This window comes from Centrocercus urophasianus, unplaced genomic scaffold (assembly GCF_019232065.1).
Source record: "Centrocercus urophasianus isolate 14NV4802_14NV808 unplaced genomic scaffold, USGS_Curo_1.0 seq_40, whole genome shotgun sequence".
Taxonomy (NCBI): domain Eukaryota; kingdom Metazoa; phylum Chordata; class Aves; order Galliformes; family Phasianidae; genus Centrocercus; species Centrocercus urophasianus.
In genome coordinates, this window is record NW_024884978.1 from 2,120,303 (window position 1) to 2,140,612 (window position 20,310).

Below are 20,310 nucleotides of genomic sequence, written 5' to 3' on the forward strand. Positions count from 1 at the left end.
AAATATTTTTAATAGAAGCGAATGATGAACACAATGAACATGAGCATAAACTCTTAATAATGCTCTTTATTGCAACATTTGGAATTAAAGACAATGGCTTCTCGTATTTCTTTAATTATTTCCTGCTTTAAATAGTAATAGCTTTTCCATTCCTACAAGGATTTCTCCATACACAAATACTTTGTTTTCAAGGAAAAATTGAATTAACTGCAGGAAAATAACTACACTTAGGCAATTATCCTAAAAATATTAAGAACAAGCAGTTACTGAGAATCTGCATTCAACATAGAGCAGCAAAAAAGAAAACAGCCCTTATGGTTAAAGTTATCACTGCATTTATTTATCATCATATGGATGATTCTCATGCAGTTGTATTTTATTGTATGCAGTACTATTTGTCACATCCTCCTCTACAGGAAATCCAAGCAATATACTCCTTATAACTGCATTTTAAAGAAGGACTTGTTTAAGATAAAATGCTCAAAGGTGTGAGATTAAATCTCAAGATCCATCATAAATCACAACTGAATTAAAATAATATTTCAAATTCCAATTTTTTTTTTTTTTTTAAACACTGCCCTGCACCATAATAGTAAATACACAATTATGCAACTGCAGCCTGCAAAACTAAAAGCAATTAGATTCACTGCTACTTATTCCTTCTCCTCCTGCCACGTATCTTCAGGTTATTTATTTATTCTTGCCATTATCTGTTGTGGTTTTTGTTAGCTAACATGCATTATGTACACCATCACTTTATCTCAGATTTATGTACCTTCATGTTTCTTATGTTATCCTTGTTATAACAACTTAGATAAAAGTGATATAAAGACTAAGGGAGTTTTGCAAGAGATTGCTAAAAGATTCTTGCATAAAACTTCCTGCGCTAAAATTTGGTGTTTTTGCATATAATTGCAGTGGGAATGCTGAGTCAGGCCTGAAGCAGTGATGGACCATCTGATAGGAAAGGCAGGGCCAACCCAGGGAGCTCAGGTGCATGCACTGAGGCTGGGCGAGCAGAAGGGATGGAGCCAGCCCTTCCCAGACCTTATTTAAGGGTTGGCAGTGGAGGCAAGAGGATCTCTTTGGAGATTTCTGCATACCTGAGGCCTTCCAAAGGTAAGCAGCTTCTTCCCCTTATTTCCATGCCCATGGCTGTTGCATTTGAGCAAATCCTCACTTGCTGCAGCCTGGGACCTTGCTGCTCTGCTGTCATTGCTGCACTTCCATTGTGTTACAATTATGAACAAAGAGAGTCATTTAGACCAAACAACATCTGGACTTTCTCTTCACATATAAAAGAAAGCTATGCTATGAAAAACAAGTCATTGCAAAGCCACAGCTGTAGGAAAAAGTAGGAGAGATGCAGCATAAACGTAAGATCTGTGTATATGTGTACATATAGTCTTATCCCCATATGTACTTGTGAATTGCTTTACTTTCTGTACTTCATTACATTTCTACTGCCACAATTCATCTTCATACCATGCCTTTGGTTGAAAAGGCTTGGAAACATTTTGCTCTGCCATCATAAACAAATCAGAAAATATCTTAAAACTGCACTCACATAATTTAACAACCATTCTAAAAATACAAATCTGCTAATAGATAAGAGCAGCTCTGCTGGTTTCAGGAGATCTTATCTCTTTTCCTCAGAACAGTCTTAAGCACGCTCAGATGAAAAGGAGCAGAGAAGAAACTGGCAACACCTCTCTTCTCCAGTGCTTATGTAAACAAACAATTTTATTGAGTGACTTTCAATAAACCAGCTGCTAAACATTTGCTCTGTATCTTCACCACTCACAAGGCTCTGAGATTTGACTCCATAGGCAGGTTTAAAAAAAAAAAAATGGTAAAGATTAAGAGGAAGAATGGTATGAAGCATTTAGCTGTATGTAGTGTCAACGTATTGCTTGTCACTTCAATGTTTGGTTGCAACACCTGCAACTGTCGATGTGACATTCCATCTAATGTGTCATAAGATCACTTTATAAAGCTCGTTTCCTTCAATTGTACTTCAGAACAGATCTTGAGAAAGCTGCATTTCTGCAGCGTAGTGAAAATATTAATTCCCATACAAGAGATGCAAACTCAGAAGCATTAAATCAGATCCTGTGATTATTTTTAGTATGTGAGAATCACCACAAGCATTATTCCAAGAAACCAGCAGCAGGAAGGTCTGCACCTCCATGCAGGTGACAGGCACAGAGAGTTAGGAAGAAGGATAACTACCTCATCTCTCAGATACATTTATAATTTATTCTAAAGCTCCATCTTGATCTGGAGAAGCTTTATATATCCATGAAGCCATAAAGGTATGTGACCAAAGAAAAGGGAATCGAGAGAAAACCTTTTCCCCTAAATAACTGCACAGATGCTTTCTACATAATATCTTGTTATTAAATAAATGCAGTTTAAGTACTTTCCTTACAAAAAAAATTGGAGCACTTCTTACAGCCATTTTTGCTATCAGGCAATGCCTCTGATGTACATTATAAATTTCATATTTTGTTTACTACTTACAAGTCCCCACCAGTTATCATGAGTATTAAAACAATTCTTTTGCAAAACATTTGTCATAAACTTTGTAGACATCTATTCAGTATAAAACCTCTGGCATCATTTATTTAAAGTGAATTATACTCTTTTTTCCTTTGCTTTCATTATTCATATTGGTATGGGTAGTGTTGAAACTGCAATAGAACTCTGCTGTCATACCATGGGAAAGAATGAAACTAATAAGAATAATAAAATGCCTACCACTTCCCTTTCTTTGTGTTTGCAGCTGCGTAGCTGCTCAAGATAGAATCCTGTGGCCATTTCAGAATCAAAGTGCATACAGATCAAAGTAGCTCATGAGAAATCACTGATGCACCTACTAGGTTCAGAGCTGCAATTCCACAAGGCATCATTTCTACTGAAGACAGTGAACTGTATTTTCACCCATCTCAAGAAAGATGAGGTTGTTTTCTAAAGTTTTACTGTCTGCTTTAGCTCGTAATTACTTAATCAGTAAGTAGTCAAAGAAATACAGGAAAACAAAGCCTTTTCACATAAAGCATTTGACCTTGTGATTTCATCAAATAGCAAGAGGCTTCTAAATATGCTTATTTCTGCAGCAATTGAAAGAAATCTTCAGGAACAGCCATTTTTCTGACAAAAATCTTACTGCTTACTATATTTCTTGCACACAGACATGTTGTATATAAATGCATACAGACATATTGTTTAGAGAGAATCATAGAATGGTTTGACCGAGAAAGGACTTTGAAGACCATCTTGTTCCAGGTCCCTGCCTTGGGCAGGGTCACCTTCCACTTGATCAGGATGGCCAAAGCCTTGCCCAGTCTGACCTCCAGCACTTCCAGGGACAGGGCACATGCTGCTACTAAAGGTTTGGCTTCCAGAAGGTCAGCTTTGTTCCTCCATATCAGGCCTGCAGCAAGTCTGTTCCTGACATTCTCATGTACTGACACTTGTGTGATCAGAAATGTACAGATGCCAAAGCAGTGAATCATCTGTACCACACAGCAAGCCATTTACACTTCCAAGGCCTATGTTCTGTAGCTGCCTTCGTTTGCAATAAAAGCTGATCAGACCATCAGGAATATTGCTTCTTATGCCAAAAATACATTCTAGTCATTTACTTCTAGCAATCCAGTCTCAATGGGAAAGAAGTTGCCTGGATGTCCTTTTGGAGGAACTAAGAATGCTTTTGCTCCACAGTTGCAGTCTGAAAGAACTGGTCAAAAGACCAGGGTTACACAAGGGCTACATACTTATCAGGAAAATATTTTTAATCTCTTGAAGCACAAATCAGCTCTGATGGTTCTTCCAACTTCTTATTCCATCCAAAGACAAGAATGAAAGCTCATTTTTACTGATACTTTACAATACTAATTCCATTACTAACTTTAAAATTAACCCCAAACCACTGCTATAAAACAACAGTAGTATAGATGTTGGTAAAGAGCATGAGATCTCTGAAATTGAGATGTTTTCCCACAAGGCTGATCCATCCTCAGTTTTAGGCAAAAGGATCATTCACACAAAGCAGAAGGTTGGGACTGCTCTCTGCCATTACATTCTGAGCAATGTGGGCCTTGAAACATCACCAGTAACCTGGGCTCTTTCGTATCCTTACTCTAACCCAAACATTACACCTAAGCTTAATTACAATCAAGGAATATATAAAATAAATTAGGACCTCTTTAGCTCTCTGCTGAGCTCCTCATTACAGTGCTGTTAACTAAAAAAGTTCAAAATCTACAGGCCACTAACCCACTTTACAAATACTTGCCTGGAGGAGAGCACTACTGTGTTTACTCTGCAATAATAGCACCCGGGGGGAACCAGTTCTCAGCAGGACTGAAAATTCATACTTACTGTATTAAACATAGTTAACATTAGTAACTGCAAGCTGACATGTAGTAGCATTAATTGTCTTCCATTTGTAAGCTTCCACAGCTTATGAATAACATTATAAATGAATCATGTTAAAATATTAAAAGATCAAATTTAATTGATGAACAATGTAATTTCTCTAAAGTTAAAAAGAAAGTGCAAAGAATTTAAAGATTAAATGCTAGTTGGCTTTAGTTTCGGTAGTGATTTAAAATATTCTCTGTTGATGCTAAATATCTACGAGATGATAAAAAGAAAGGAATACAAACTTCATACCTGCGACTTCCCAATGCCTCTGTGAGGTTAGATAAGAAGCATCATCACATTTAACTGAGTAGTTTTCACAAAATTCGTCATTTGTTTTGGAATAATCTGTTATCCTTAGAAATTATTTCCAGAATTTTTATTTTAAACTGTATGAACATGTGGAAATAATATTTTACATAATCAGAAAGGGAAGAAGCATAACAAGAGATAATCTTGTCATACGTGCATCTGGTGTATGTAAACCACTCCTGCTCAGAGAATATCAAACTTGTTGCATCCAAATTAGTTTTGTGATGTACAAGGTTAGCAAGAGTGTTGTTCCACGTTAGGTAATGAAAAGCATCTCTGCTGCACCATTCCTCTGAATCCTGGTCAGATTTGAAAAATAACTACTTGACACAAAAACGTGTGGCATCAAAGAAGTAAAATCCACACTGGAGACGTAATTTATGGCTTTCTGAATGACAAATACCACATACTAAGCAGAGGTTGAATATAATTTCTGAGATTAAAACCAAGACTGAAGTTTTTCCTCAGACTTGAGGAACATCTCATGGCTTCTCCTAAATCACAAATACCTTAAGAATCAAACAGGAGATGGCACAGTACATGGCACAGCAGACCAGTATTCATTGCATCGGGCTCTAATATACATTTTTCAAATTCATCTTCTCCTCCAAAATGGGAATAGAGCTCAGACCAATTATCAGAAGGTGGTTAGACAACACTAAGCATACACTTACTAAGTTTGACTGAAAAATCTACAGATGTTTCAACAATTATTTCAGATTCACTTACTTCAAAGTCTCCTCCAGCTTGCGAATTTTCTTCTGGGCATCCCCTCTTTCTTTATCAAGATCATTCTGGATGCCAAGAATCTACCATTTGAAAGAAAAAAACATCACATTTTGGGTAAAATAAAGCCTGATATAAAAATGTTATTTTAAATTCCAAAAGCCATTTGTTTTACATATTTCTTTAGTATTGACACAGACAACTATCCATCTATCTTGTTATAAAGCAATACAGTCGCAACAAGCAGTGAATTAAATCCGACTCCTACCTCCCTAGCTCAGTAACCAGGAACAGATGTTTCCAAAGCATTTTTCAGATGAGGAAAGCTGCTTCAGCATTTAGCAACCTCCCTTAGTATGGTGCAAACCATAGGCTTTCACAATGCCTTTTTCCACAGGCATATTAAGTGCAAGAACTTGCTTTACTTTTAGGATTGCTGAAGAAACATTGTCATGATGTGACTTACCAACCACGTTTTTCTTTAAAGGAAGAGGAGCATAAGAATTTCCTTCTTATCTACAATCATTTGCAATGTTACATTTTATTGTTAGTAAGACATTATTTGTTCTTATATTAAGTATGCTCGTAAGTGTAGGAAACATAATACTGAATTACAGGCTCACATCCAATGGAAGGTGCCATGAATTTTTTTCATAATAATGGTAATATGGAATTTCACTACTGTAAACAGTTCTACACAGGTGTTTACTGTCCAGAATCCTGACTACCTCAATCATGTCAAAGAGCCTCAATACTGATGGGACGTCCAGAGAGTCAAGAAGGTATTCCCAATCTTGGCTAAGTTACACACATATTTAAAAGCTGTCTCAAGAATGGCTCTCAGCAATAATCCATCACTGTTCTTACACTTAGTTGAATGTTTGGAAAACAAGTGGTAGATTATTTATAAAAAGCAGGTGTTTCCTTTGCCTGTAAAACCATTTAGCCTAACTGGTTCCTGATTCAGCAGATAAGCACATTTAATCAAACAGTGACATTTAGGGTTACTACCTATTATTTGTTTGATGTTTAAATATCCTAGCAGGCAATAGCCACTGTAGACCAATAAAGATTATTAGATAATGGGTATGTACTTAAGTGAACAGATTTCATCAGAGACTTCATGATTCCTCTACTTAAAGGCAAGCTTGGTTTTAGTGTTTTATGGGCCAATCTATAGCATTTTATGGTTTTATACCATACCCACATTTTAAGATGTCAATAGTTAAGACAGACCCAAAAATAATGAAAAACAATTATAGTAAAGAGCACTGACAGTACTGTACCCTCTATGCTGAAGTGAATTGCCCTCAATTGCCCAGAGTTAAATGGCACGCATTCCTTTTTCAAAACACTGCTGCTGTACATGTGCTAAATATTTTGATATCTTTATTCCCATTTGAAACTTAACTATTTCTCAGACTGGCTGTTAGGTTTCATTATCTGCATATCGTTCTGCACCAAATCCACTTTTGGGGAGGATTTCAGAATCTTGAAGTACATAATATGCTATATTTGCCTTCTATTATTACCTGCTTTTCATATACAGTCTCCAAGTGAAGCTTGTCTTGTTGAAGTTTATAGTCTTGATCCTGCAAATGAAGAAGTGTACTTCTCATCAAATGAAAGAAAGCTATGATGTTATTTCATTTCAAAGCAATCCTTAAACACACCCAGAATATTCATAAGAGTTAAAAATCCTCTTTATATCATCACTAAGCAATACTGTAAGATTGACTCGTAGCCTTTGTTTTAAGTTACAGAAAAGACACTGCTATATTCAGTATTTCATTAGCTTAAAAGGGCATCCGAAAAGACTTAAGATTGCAGGCCCTCGATCCTTGTCCATAGATTCAAGATGCAAGGAGTATCTTACTTACACTGTAACTCACGGAATCTGTCTGATGTACAAAAAACCCAACAACCAACAGCAAAAACATCCACAGCAAAACCATTTCAAAAGGCACCATTCCAGGTGATGAAGAGAAAAAGTAACTTGCTCTCCTGAGCTACTAAAATGGTTTTTTATTTTACTGCAGATGTAGTACAAAAAAAAAAAAAAGAAAAAAAAAGAAAAAAAAAGAAAAAAAAAAAAGGAAGAATAGATGCCAAAACTTGAACAAGACTGATACACAGTACAGGCATGGAACTCAACCTGAAATAGAAGGATTAATCAGTGTCTGCTGGAAGATAAAAATTGAGCTGAACTGTTAGAAAGCAACAAGAAAAAGTTTTTCTTAATCAGCATAACTGTATTCTTTGACATGTTCATAGTGCATTGATACATGCTTATGGTGTTAAATCATGCTGAAGTGAAGGTAAAGTCACAAAGGTCCTATGAAAATTCTGCTCTTTTCCATAAAAATGTGACAAGAGATCACTCTATGGAAAAGTTTACACCCCCTTTATCTATATGATAAAATACGTGAGGATGCATATTGTATAACAAGTATTTTGGTACAGCTATCTAAATATTCGGATTAGTGGGAAAACACAGAAGGAGCTTGTCATTCCTGAGTGAGAAGTTCAGGGCTCACCCTCAGTTGCTGCTCTCTTTGATGTTCTGAAGCTTGTAACTGTTGTTTTAATAGACATACACTATGCTGTAACTCCTCAATCACATCAGATGCCTGCAAGGATTTAACAGAAGAAAGGATTTTTGTTTTGTGTTCCCATTAGCTCTACAGATGCATCTTTTTGCCATTTTTAAGTCACTTTTCAAAGCTGCCTAGAAAAAGTAGTATAAGTTTGCAACTTCAGATACTTTATATTCGTCCCTCTGGTGAACTCATCAATGCATAGATAACCACAAGTAACAACTAAGACTAAAGCAACTAAGTTAATCAACTAAAGCAACTAAGTTGATTTTGCATCAACTCGGTACCAACAGTTAAAAGAAAGACAAATCTTGCAAATTAAATGATCAATGCATCATCAAGGCTCCCAGAATTCCTTAAAAGAAAAAAAGACTTCATTTATCTTGTTGTTCCGAAGACTACTGGATTCAGTTGAAACATTTTCTATTTATTTCATATCATCAATAGAATAAAAGCCAAGTACTACATATGCACACTGGTAGACATCAGCCCAGTAGATGTTTTTATGTAAACAGATTGATTACATTTTGGGCAGGATATATATTCCCAAAATTCTAGAATATCTTCCTGAATACATAAATATTTGAACATAACGTTCCATGTTAAAGAAACCCACAAGACACTTTATTACTGGAAATAAATATTTTCCCTCAACATCCCTTTGAGGACAACTTACTGAAGAGGCCCTATAAGAGCCCTGGGTCTTTAAGTGAGTGGAGATCTTCTGGCATTCAGAATTTTTTCATAAGTACAAGGAAAACCAGCATACTAATTGCACCCTTACCTGTATCAGCTATAGAAATATCACTTGTACATACATTCCAGAATTGTCATCTTCAATCATTTCAGTCAAATTTGGGAATGAAAAATAAACCGCTTTAAGTTTTATACTTATGCACATGAATAACTTAAGCAACTGAACATTTCTTGGATTTATTCACATGCGTTTTATTTATACTGAGGACACCAAAAATAAACAACATTTAAATGGGATATGCATGAAAATGTACCTTAGCTGTAGAGAGAGCATGCTCCTGCTTCATAACATTTATATCAACATCATATTTACTTTGTAGTTGTTGAATGCTCTCCTCATATTCCTGTACAATACGGTCCTTGCCTTCCAGAAACAACTTGTGCCTGTAAGTCATAAGCAAACAAAATATGAAAACTGCTTTCATGCTTTGGCATTTTACATGCTCAGCATCAGTTTCTACAGCGTTTTCAAGCTGGACTGTACCACGTGCTCCTTGTAAGAGAATGAAAAGCTTATAAATAATGAAAATGCAATACTTACATTTGGGCCAGCTTCAAAATGAGTTTTTTTATGCATCAATTAATAGATTTTTTTTAATGACATTTTACTAATGCAAATGACCATCCACTGAGTTAATTAAATGAAAACAACTACAGTTTGCTTTTGGAGGTCCCCTATTCTACAAAGTTAAAAACAGCAACTGCTACTTAATTACCTTGCCTTCATTTCCTGAAGTTCAGAGCATACTGCCTGGTAACATTGTTCTGCTTCGGTCTTTTCCTGGGATAACTTCTGACGCTGTAAATTACTGTTTTCAGCCTCAACCATCAACTGTTGCACTCGAGCCTCCAGATTTTTGACTGTCTGGTTCTGAAAGAACAGACCATTGTAAGAAACACCAGAATAAATCAGTGTATAACCCTGTTGTTATCCAATAGCCTTAAGCAACAACGTTCCTTGGTGAGCAGAGACACAAGGGTTAAAACAGCAAAGCTATCATCAATTATGATAGTAAATTCTATGCTGTATATGCATACCAAAAAACCCACCAAAGTAGTAACTAAAAAGGGTAAAGACCTCTCCATTATATGTAACAGTATGTGCAACCAATTTCTAAGGTACAAATCTTTTAAAAGAGGAGTTAAGATACAGCAACAAGTACAGATACTGAGGAAATAAGGATGACTATAATACAGATGATGCACGAACATGCAAACTTTAGCTGAGTTTTATGTAGTCAAGCATCAGGGAGGTGCTGGAGTAGGTGCTGCACTGAATTATGTAGTTTAGAGTGGCCGCAGGCAGGGGTTGATGGTTGGATGAGATGATCTTACCGGTCTTTCCAACCTTAATGATTCTATATTTGTTTAATTACAGTGAACGTTCTTCAATAAACCACAAATATCTTCCCCCCTTAATATAAACAGCTCTGAAGATGAGCAGTTAGTTTCTGGTTACTTGCCCCTTCTACTCAACTACTTCCCACTCTTCTCTAAACTTATGTTGATCTGCACGGAAATGACTGAAGAATTCCACAGGAGGCTGGAGTCATAAAACAAGACACAGCTGCCCTCCAGGATGTACATATTGTTATTTCTGTATTAACAAAGGTCTGAATACGGGGAAATTGAAATGTATTTTCGCTCTTTGCCGAAGCAAAATGAAAAAACCTCCAACATCTGCCCTCAGAAGTGAGTGCTCCAGCTGCCGTATAACATCTACGTGAGCCTGTAGCAATGCAAGAAGCTCATACAGTCAGAGTGGTCGGCTGAACTTTGGCAAGAGACTTAAGACTGTTTTTCTAAATAGGACAGACAGTTCTTCCATCAGGATAAAGCCAGCTCAGCCTGGTGCCATTTTGGTTGGTTGGTTGTTTCTTTTCAGTCAGTCACACAGATACGCTGCCAAACATCCCAACTCCTCCCTGTGGCCTCACCCTCAGGAAGTTGATATTTATATTTGCTTAATGCACAGAATCCCACTTTATGAGCTATGTTGCTCAGCCAATTTCACTTGCTAACAGCACTGGCGTCCTTGACAATGTAAAACTCTGAAGAAATCCCTGAAATACCAAAGAAATTAAAAAAAAAAGAAAAGAAAAAGAAAAGAACACAACCAAGAGAGAGAGAAAAAGAAACCTAATTTCCAGTGACAGGGTAGTCTTTCATCTTAAGCCCTGCCTTGAACTCTACCTCGTTTAATTATTAAATCAGAAGCTGCTCAGCAAGATCTGTCTAGTTTTGATGGTTCTTAAATTCAATCCTGCTGACAGACTGTGTCCATTTTTCTCTGTATTTACTGTTACCTATGACATGATCTGAATACTAATTTTTAAATTCAACATTCATTAATAAAGGAATAAAGTTTTTTGACATTGTCCTTTCACTCATTCAGCACTGATAAAAAGAGCAGCATGCTTTCTAGGATTCTTGGTAATATTTTGCTTTCTACTTTGCTTACACATTGAATTATTTCATCTGTCATATTCAATTCCTTGGATTTTCTCTTTCCACAACACAGACTTCCACTTAAATCAAGTGTGTCCATGTAATTCTGCAGTCAGGGAAGAACTTGTTTCTATTTGTCAAACTGATGGTCTTCACAAATGGGTTTTTGCCTATAAAAACATCACTTAGACTCACAGTGAAAGCAATGGGAATAAAAGTAATAACAGATCTTTAAGTAAGCAAAAGATAAAACTGATATCCAAAATCAAGAAACACTAGAAAAGGTATCTCAGAAGGATACATGGAATTCAATATTGATCTTGCATTTTCAAAACAAGGTAGACTTGAAACCTTTCTAATCAATGCCTGTGTTCAGCAGCCTCTTTCCACGTCAGACAAAAACTGAGGGAAAAAGTATTCAGAAGGTAACTCAACAATACGGCCTGGGGGTGATGATGCCTTCCTACAAATTGTTGTATAATTTACATAATTACAAACCTCGTATGCTGGAACAAGACCCATTTGAAAGGCTTGGCATAGGATTACACTTCCCTGGAGAGTAAAGTTGAGGCTGATGATTAAATCTCCCCCCACCATCTTATCATCATTCACCAGCAGACATTTATCTATCACACCAATATGACTGATACAATATACTTTTTAAAGCTAAACTAAGATCAAAAAGATCGAGACACATGATTAAACAGTGTTTCCAGACTGCTGTAAGACTGCTCATAGAGTTTTATAGACAGTTAAAAAAAAAAAAATATGCAGAAAGCTCTAAGATACACTTGCTGCTGTGACACATTTACAGAAAGCTTACAGTTGACTCTATTTGATCCATATAATCCTCCTCCATTTTGCTAAGACGAGCATTGGTGACCTCAAGCAGGTCCCTCATGTCTTCTGCGTGCTTCTTCCTAATACTGAACTTCTCCTTTTCCATTTCGGCCACAGCATTGTGAAGCTGCATCACAAAAAAGAATTATCAAATAATAAATTGCATAAAAACTTGCACTTATAAATATTCTATTATCATAATATACCAACAGAACATCTGACAAGTGAAGGCTACGTTTCTGTCCTCTGTAGCATAACCATATCACTCTCTCTAAAAAGTTCTACTGTTACCCCTTCATAGCATTGTTTACAGATATTTAAAAACAAAACATTTATTGTATTTCCATCATGCTTCACACTACCATCTTCTATAAGGTAAATGCTTCAATTTAGCTTCTATAGCTTCGTTAAATTGGAATTTATATTAGCACCTTAATTAGCCTTCTCAATATACGATTGCATCACTGATGGCAGCTACAATTGCTGTGTAACTACAGCAAGTGGGATGATCTCAGACTGAAAATAATGCTTCTCTAAAATGAAACACTGAAGCCTCAAGGTTTTAAGCACAAAGGACAAGATTTACCATTTTTCTTTCAGAAGACAAACATTCAAACTAATGCCCTTCTAAGTGCAACAGCTGCAAAAAAAAACCAAACCAAAACAAAAAATAAAGCAGCATTGTTCATCTTCAAGGTCACTTTGCCCTTCTTGTGACCCTCCCACTTCTGAGAAGGGTAAACAAGACAAACACTGACAATAACCTGGGCAAAGGTGAAGCTCTACTGCAGCGAACACGCTTTTCTTTGCCTTGCTGCTGCCTTGAGCCTAACAGTACATACAAATATCTTGAAGAATTCATGACCCAACGCAAAAGTACTGGGTTCAAAGGAATTGTGGTGACAGCAGGTAGGAGCAGGTTTACTGAGATTAAAATTCCATGCCAGGTCAACCAGAAATAAACACTTCCCTAAAACATCCCAAGGCTCACCAAGGGGGCCAGGTGGAGCAGGGATCAAATTGTAGAACGACCAGCAGGTGGGGGCAGGAGGCAGGGGGTGGGCAAAAGTTGGCAAGAAGGACCTTGAGAGATTAGTCTAGACATAAATAAAATCAACCCAGGAAAGTATCTCTAAGAATAACATATTCTATTCTCTATACATTTTTTTTTAAGCAACAAAATGTATTCTCACAGATGTACGTTTTTATTTTGAAGCATTATTCATTACCCTTTTCTCCCACTCATTGTTCAAAGACTCAGTGCTTTTCTCGCACATCTTCTTTAACTCTACAATCTGCTTTTCCATTGCTTCTCTGATGACTTGTGACTCACGGAGTAGGGTCTGAACTGTCAAAAATAGGAAAATAAACAACCATTCAAGGGAGATACTTGGGATTTTTCCACTGTTGGCAACAGATACAACCAGATTACAACAATTTTCAATTGACCTGGCTTTGCTCGTGTTATTATTCTGCTGTTAAAAATACTTAATACACATAATTTACAACTTAGCACTTAAATCCTATGTCACTAAAATACAAGTACAAGTACAAGGTGTTCTCTATTATATTTAGAAAATATTTCAGTGAGGTTTTCTAACTTCAGCAGTGAAGAAATATCAAAGAGAATCCACAGAATCTAAAGAAAACAGGCATTTTTAATCTGATTTTGTGTGCACCCAGAAAGAGGTTCTCACGTGGGCTGAAAGACCAAACTACTCAAATTGCAACTGGTTGCACCAAGAACACAGAGACTGATGTTTGTGGCAAACAAAGCAGGAACACATGCTTTTCAGAAATGACTGATGATTTTCAGTGTTTGATAAGAGTGCAGGTGACTCTAATGTAACCCACTGCAGCTGAGGACAGCTACCAGCAGCACTGGATTGCCAGCAGGACAATTCACTCTGTAGGGAGCAGGTAAATGCTCCCTGCACGGCTCCCTCTCCCTTTCTGCGCCTAGTTTACCAAACATATGTATTATTTTACATTGTGGTTCCATCCACAGCATAAATGCACTCCAAGGAATTCTAGAAAAAAGTAATATTAAGAAACTGCTGACAAGCCACAATCAGATGGGCCAAATTTCATACTTACAACACATTCAAGACTACCACTGATGTCTGAAATCTCTTGCCACAATAGACCAAAATAAACAACACACTGTGGTTTGATTAAAATGTACTGAATGTATAAATTAACCTTGAACCAGAGATTCCAAAAATTTGGAAGAAGTGGTCAAAATACTTCAGTATCAAAGAAATATTTTTTTCAGTGGCACTTACAAAAGGCTGAGTATTAAACATAAGATCACACTGTCTCTTGGAAAATTTGGTTTGGCAGCTAGACAACTAGCAAAGGCAACCACACCAGCCTCAAGTCTAAAGGAAAAACAAGTGCAAGACCTGCAAACAAAGAGGGAAAGTATGTTTGTACCTAGAAGGGACACAAAGGCTCACGGTCACAAAGAGGATGTAGTATAAAATCACCATGCAAAATAAATAAATAAATAAATAGAAACCAACCACAGAGAAAAAAAATCACCTTTCTTCTCCAGTTTTCTAATTGTCTCCTCGGCTTCATTTTGTTTGGATTTGTGGAGGGATTTCAACAACTCTATTTCGTCATTCTTCCGATCCAAAATCTGCAGTGAAGATTCACAGCACTGTAACAAACTTCTGAAAGCATGAAGCCACAGCCAGTGCATGGAGTAATGTACACTGATACCTGTCAAAGGAACTGCCTTTAAGATACGCTTAGATATTGCAGGGCAAGCAATGAAATACGTAATTCTCATAGCTGAGACTGCCAAGCCATAAACAAAGGACTGGGTTAGATAAAAGCAGGCACTAGAGCAGATTAAAAAGGACTTTAATGTTTTAGAGGCATCTTTTTGTGTTTTCTTTTAAATTTGGGCAAATCCAGTGTTGCAATTACAAGACAAAAATTCAGCTAGTGTTCTGGAAGAATTTGGAAGTTTCCCAGTGCGACCACTGCAAATAGAAATGATTTATTTTTAAAATCTGGACTGGCTAATAGTACTTACAAGCATTAAAATGCCCAGCAAAAACTCAAAATTCTCATTCAAAATGCTTGAATCCCTGATGAACTTCATCAGATCTCACAAACAACTGCTCTCAGTGCAGTCACAGACCAAGTCCACCAAGTGGAACCACTTTACATTTCTGTACATGGTGATTTTGGAAAAAAGTTTGAATGGTTGCACACTTTGAGATACCATTTTAATTGAAACTTCACATTTAAGACAAACAATAAAGCCACAGAAATTTTATAGCAGTGCCCCAAATCTCTCAAACAGGAGCTTTCATCTTAAAACAATATTATTCCATCTGCATTAAATGGTTTGTGTCTTTAAAGATTAATACGACACTATTTAACCTTTTCTGAAACATCCAGTATTATTAAACAACTTCAAAAGATGGAATTCCAACATTAGTTAGAAAAGGATGACAACTCAAGGGATGAGAAAGCATTTCAACTATTTCTTATTCTCACAAAGCTGTTTCCTTTATTCTCTCATCTTTGCTAGCCAGTTCTGCTTGCAGACATGGAGAACAGATGAGCCAAAAACGCACCTGACCAAATATTCACATCCTTTCAGGAGGCTTTGATGTGTCACAGTGTTGTGTCAACTCACTTCCTCCCGGTCTGTGACTCAGACTTAAGAAACAAAACTGAGATATTCGGGAACATAGAGCTGAAAGTAGGGTAAGTCATGGTGCTCCTGTGCGCTTGGCTCCCATTGCGCTGCTGGATCAGAGCCTCCAGAAGGCACTCAGTGACTCAGTCTGACTCCATGCATTTACAAGGTAGTGTTAAAGGTAACATCACAGTCTTTGACAGTACTTTTTTTTAAGCTTCCCCAAAGGTGGTGTCGTGCAATACAGTAAAGACAAATTTAACCTAAGCTGAGGGATGTGTATCTGGCAGCATTTTATTGCTGAGAAGAGTTAAAAGGAACGTGCAGCTTTAATGATGCAATAACATAAATGAAGACTGTTTACAGACCAGCCTACACTTTAAGCACTTCTGCTGTTATTAGTAGGAACATGTGATGAACATTCATATTACCCTACTGTTCTTTTCGGGTTTCGGCCATAAAAAATAAATTCCTTTACATATTTTTCTGCACCATTTCCCACAAGTACCTTCTATTTAAAAGAAACATTACAAGTTGATCATTTCACCAGAATACGAACCTGTTGAGGCTGCGAGGCTCCTAACATGGGTTGTCTTGTTTAATTATTAAGTAAAAACAGACCCCATCTTGTATTTTCACCTGCAAGTATTTTCCACTTCCCAAGTTCACCTTATAATATTCCACATTCATAACAGCTTCTGTAAACTGTTACCTACAATCTTAACTTAAAGGAAAACTTAGAGTTGTGATTATTTTAAGTACAATCGTGAGCAATTTATGACAATTAAGTTGTCTATTATTTTGTCCTAGATATCATTCCTGGAAAGAAATAACACTCCTTACCTTTTGAACATTAGAATCATGCTTCTGCTGTAATTGAAGTCTTTCTTCATGAAATTTACCTTCCATCATTTTCATTTTCATGTCTAGCTTTAAAAATACAATAGAACCAATAAACAACTTCATTAAAATAAAGAATAAAATCAGTGACCTTTGCATAACCTTTAAATAATTCACTGGTGTCTTTCAGCAGGCAATGGGAAGTCCCTAACAAATATCTGCTATGAAAAATAATCAATACTCAGTTTTCCAGCATTTTCTTGTTTATCTGATAAAGCCATTACAGAAGGCCTCAACCTAAAATATTTATTTAGAAAATGAATTGGTAAGATGTTTTCATTGGCAACAAAAACAACCGCTATTGCCCAAAAAAGCTATCATCTTTTATCTAAATAAACACTGCAGAATGAAGCTTTTCATATTTATGTTAATGCACCAAGCATGGGATGTGTGCCTTCACCATGTAGGCAGGTGTTACATTTACACAAAGAACATCCCCTGGCCCAGATGCACGTTTATTTTTGTTTGTTTTCTATTATTTGGAGATCTCTCATTATAAACACATTTCCTTTTCAAGGTTGCTTGTAACAGGACCAAGATTGCTGCTGAATTTGATTGTTCAAATCCATTTCCTGCCGCTGCTTGCATTTGTTCAAAGCTGGGTACTCAGCTCCTCCCAACAATGACACTTTGTTGCTTCTCACTTACAAGTCTTAAAAGTATTTTTAATTTCTTGCCTATTTGCCTTTACAGCTAACCCCGAGACTGCAAATATGAAAGGTATTTTGTGTTCCCTGACTTCCAACAAGGCGAAAGTGGCACCTCTGGTTCAGCCCCAGGCCGTCTCACACTTCTTCCTTTGCTGTTCCTCCCATTCAGACAACAAAGCGGCCAGAAGAGCTCCCAAACCACAGCACATCCCAGCAACCCGCCACATTACATAGGAGGGACTACAGCCTCAGCAGAAGGCACCAAAGCAGCCACTTGCTAACATCCAAGAGCCTGCAGAGCTGAGGTCCACATACCTTGCAAGCCCCCTCCTCCTCACAGCTCTTGCATTCTCACTTCTGCATGGCCCAGCCAGCAGCCCAGCTGCTCACCTCAGCTGACCAACTCCAAATGAACCAATACTTGTAAGCCATCCTGCTCCTATTTTCACTCCTTTCACTTATCCAAAGCGATCATCCCAACACAAATCTTTAACATACAAGGACAGTAAATACACTGCAAATTATTAATTTCTATTCTGTGGTTGCTTTATTGTATGTATCTGCTCACTGCAACTTGCAGAAGTACTTTTTTTAATTGAAAAAAACCTACAAAACTCCAAAGCATCACTCAACCACAAAACACAAGATGCACTGCAATAAACAGTGAAGATCCCCTATCATCTGGAAGCAGAACAGCAAACACTGTCGATTTCCAGACTCCACATTCACCAATGCCCAAAGCACAGCCTGCCAGTTACACCACACAAAGGTTCTTATTTATCTCTCAGCACTGAAGACTCACCCAGTCTTATGTAAATTACCAAAAAAACCAAGTTGGATTGACAATTAATCCAAGGGAAAGGCAAAGTCTCAGCTCTCAGACAGCTCTTATCATTCAAAAAGAAGCATCAAAATAAAAACGCACGTTCTGTTCATAAAATATACGCATATGTATATATATGAAAAGAAAAAGATGCACATATCCCTCAAAATTTGACATTATAGAAGAAAAATCTTACTATCAGGTGATAGATAAGTGTTCATTAAAAAAAAAGAGCAAGTAATCCACCTCCAAATAGACAGTTTGTGAACATTCCATAAATAATTATGAAGGACTTGCAAAAACACAAATATTGGAAACTAAACTCCAATCTACTTGAATTACATTAAAAGCTTATGAATTACTGATCTGTAGCTATTGCACCCCCATACCTATTAAACACAAACACATTACATTTGAAACTTATTAAAGTGAGTCTGTCTCGGCTTATAGAAATAAATCTTGGGCATTTTGCATCAGTAGAGATCTGGTTTGTGCTTCTTATTAATCTGTATATTGAAAGATCATAAAAATGAGCCTAAGTAAAATTTGCCTTGCATGAAATACAGGCATACATTTCCAAGTGACAGCGGTTGTTCTCAGTCCTGCTGTTTTCTCCACAGGTTGACAGCAGAAATCACTGTACTTGAAATTGGCTTCCACTTAATAACTAATTTCAGGAGAACGGATCTTGCATAAAATTTCACACATTTTGGGACTGCTTTCTGAAAAGGATTGACAGCTTCATCTCAGAGGAGCTAACTGCAATCAAACAACACAAATTGAATAAGTGTGTCCAAGATAAAGAAGATATAGAAGTCAGCTCTTCACAAAGCACTGTAGTAACAAAACTATTAAATATATACATATTATGTGTGTGTGTGTATATATATATAAATAAACAAACTTGCTTGAAAAATCCCAAAGGAATTGGATGTTGGAAACCAACAAGGAATCTTCCAAAACTGAAAAGGATACCTGCAAAGCACCCACGGTTCTTAACTTCCATAAACTCACAGCAAAATTCTCCAGTTCTCTAGTCTCAGCACTCCAAACATTTTTCAGCCCTGTTTGTTTCATCCACAGCTTAGAAAATTTTGTCACTTCATTACATACTGATCAAATAAATGTTAGGGAGCCCAATTTTAAAATGTCTGGAATTCAATAACTTATGTGCACTTGAAGTTTTCAGCTTGTTTCAAGATGAAATCTGTGTTTGTAAAGAGTAGCTGGTCATAATAACACCAGACAGCAAATTTGATAAGGGTTCAATACTTCCAACACACCTTCATCCGTTTTCACTGCAATGTCTGGAAACGTCAATGCAAGTGTTTGCTGTGAAAATACAGATATTAGTTTTAAAACCCTACATTCGTGATTTATTCTGTGAAAACCTGTGAGAAAGCCAAGAAGCACAGCAACAACAGAGCCAACTTTCTGGCCCACCCTCTGGAAGCTGGCCTTGCCCCAGCTCTGTGCAGGCGTAAGGGAAGAAATACGGAGTAGGATGAAAACATTTTAGAAAAGGGCCTCATTAAGGCTGGGTTTGAAGCAAATGAGCTCATTTCACAATTGGGTACAACTTCTCCCCTTCCATTTTTGCGTTTTAACACTTTATCAAAGGGGCATCTTAGAAATGACAACCACGCTAACAAAACTAAGTGCATATCTGTAGCCACCAAATTCCAAATATCAAGTGCCACAGCACTTGAGAACTTTACATGCTCCTCTGCTCCTCTTCCATAAAGTGCTCATCCCACTTGGGCATTTAACACACTGAGAAACAAACTCACCACAGTAACAAACCAACACATCCCTCAGTTTTAGGAAAAAAACAACACAGGTAAAAGCAGCTTAGAAAAACATACGTCATCCATGTCATTAGGAGCAAACAGTTGTCCTGCCACTCATCAGTTCTAATGTTTTATCACCAGCAGCAGAGAACATTAAGCTTATGACATCTTACCACTGAAACAAATGTCCCTTCCAACCCCTGACATTCTGTGATTCTGTGAAACAAAAAAACCCGCCCAGCTATTGTGTAGATATTTGGCTATATTGCAGAAGTTTGCAACTATGTATGAAATGCAGCCACTGCTATCCTGACCACCATTCCTTTGGATTTCTGTCATTGTTTACTCTCCTTACAAAGAGTATGAGGCAATTAAACCC

General features: G+C 37.0%; 1 protein-coding gene across 2 annotated transcripts in view; it reads right to left on the bottom strand.

The window, feature by feature from the left end:
• Positions 1–20,310, bottom strand: part of CEP112 (centrosomal protein 112) — a 139,114-nt gene that overhangs the window by 96,510 nt on the left and 22,294 nt on the right. For both annotated transcript variants that reach the window (XM_042832958.1, XM_042832959.1), the window contains 9 exons: positions 16,612–16,698; positions 14,652–14,751; positions 13,337–13,455; positions 12,091–12,234; positions 9,536–9,690; positions 9,074–9,203; positions 8,004–8,096; positions 6,999–7,058; positions 5,470–5,549 (listed from right to left, as the gene is read on the bottom strand). In XM_042832958.1, coding sequence (XP_042688892.1) covers positions 5,470–5,549; positions 6,999–7,058; positions 8,004–8,096; positions 9,074–9,203; positions 9,536–9,690; positions 12,091–12,234; positions 13,337–13,455; positions 14,652–14,751; positions 16,612–16,698 — 968 coding nt within the window. The remainder of the gene's footprint in view (positions 1–5,469; positions 5,550–6,998; positions 7,059–8,003; positions 8,097–9,073; positions 9,204–9,535; positions 9,691–12,090; positions 12,235–13,336; positions 13,456–14,651; positions 14,752–16,611; positions 16,699–20,310) is intronic.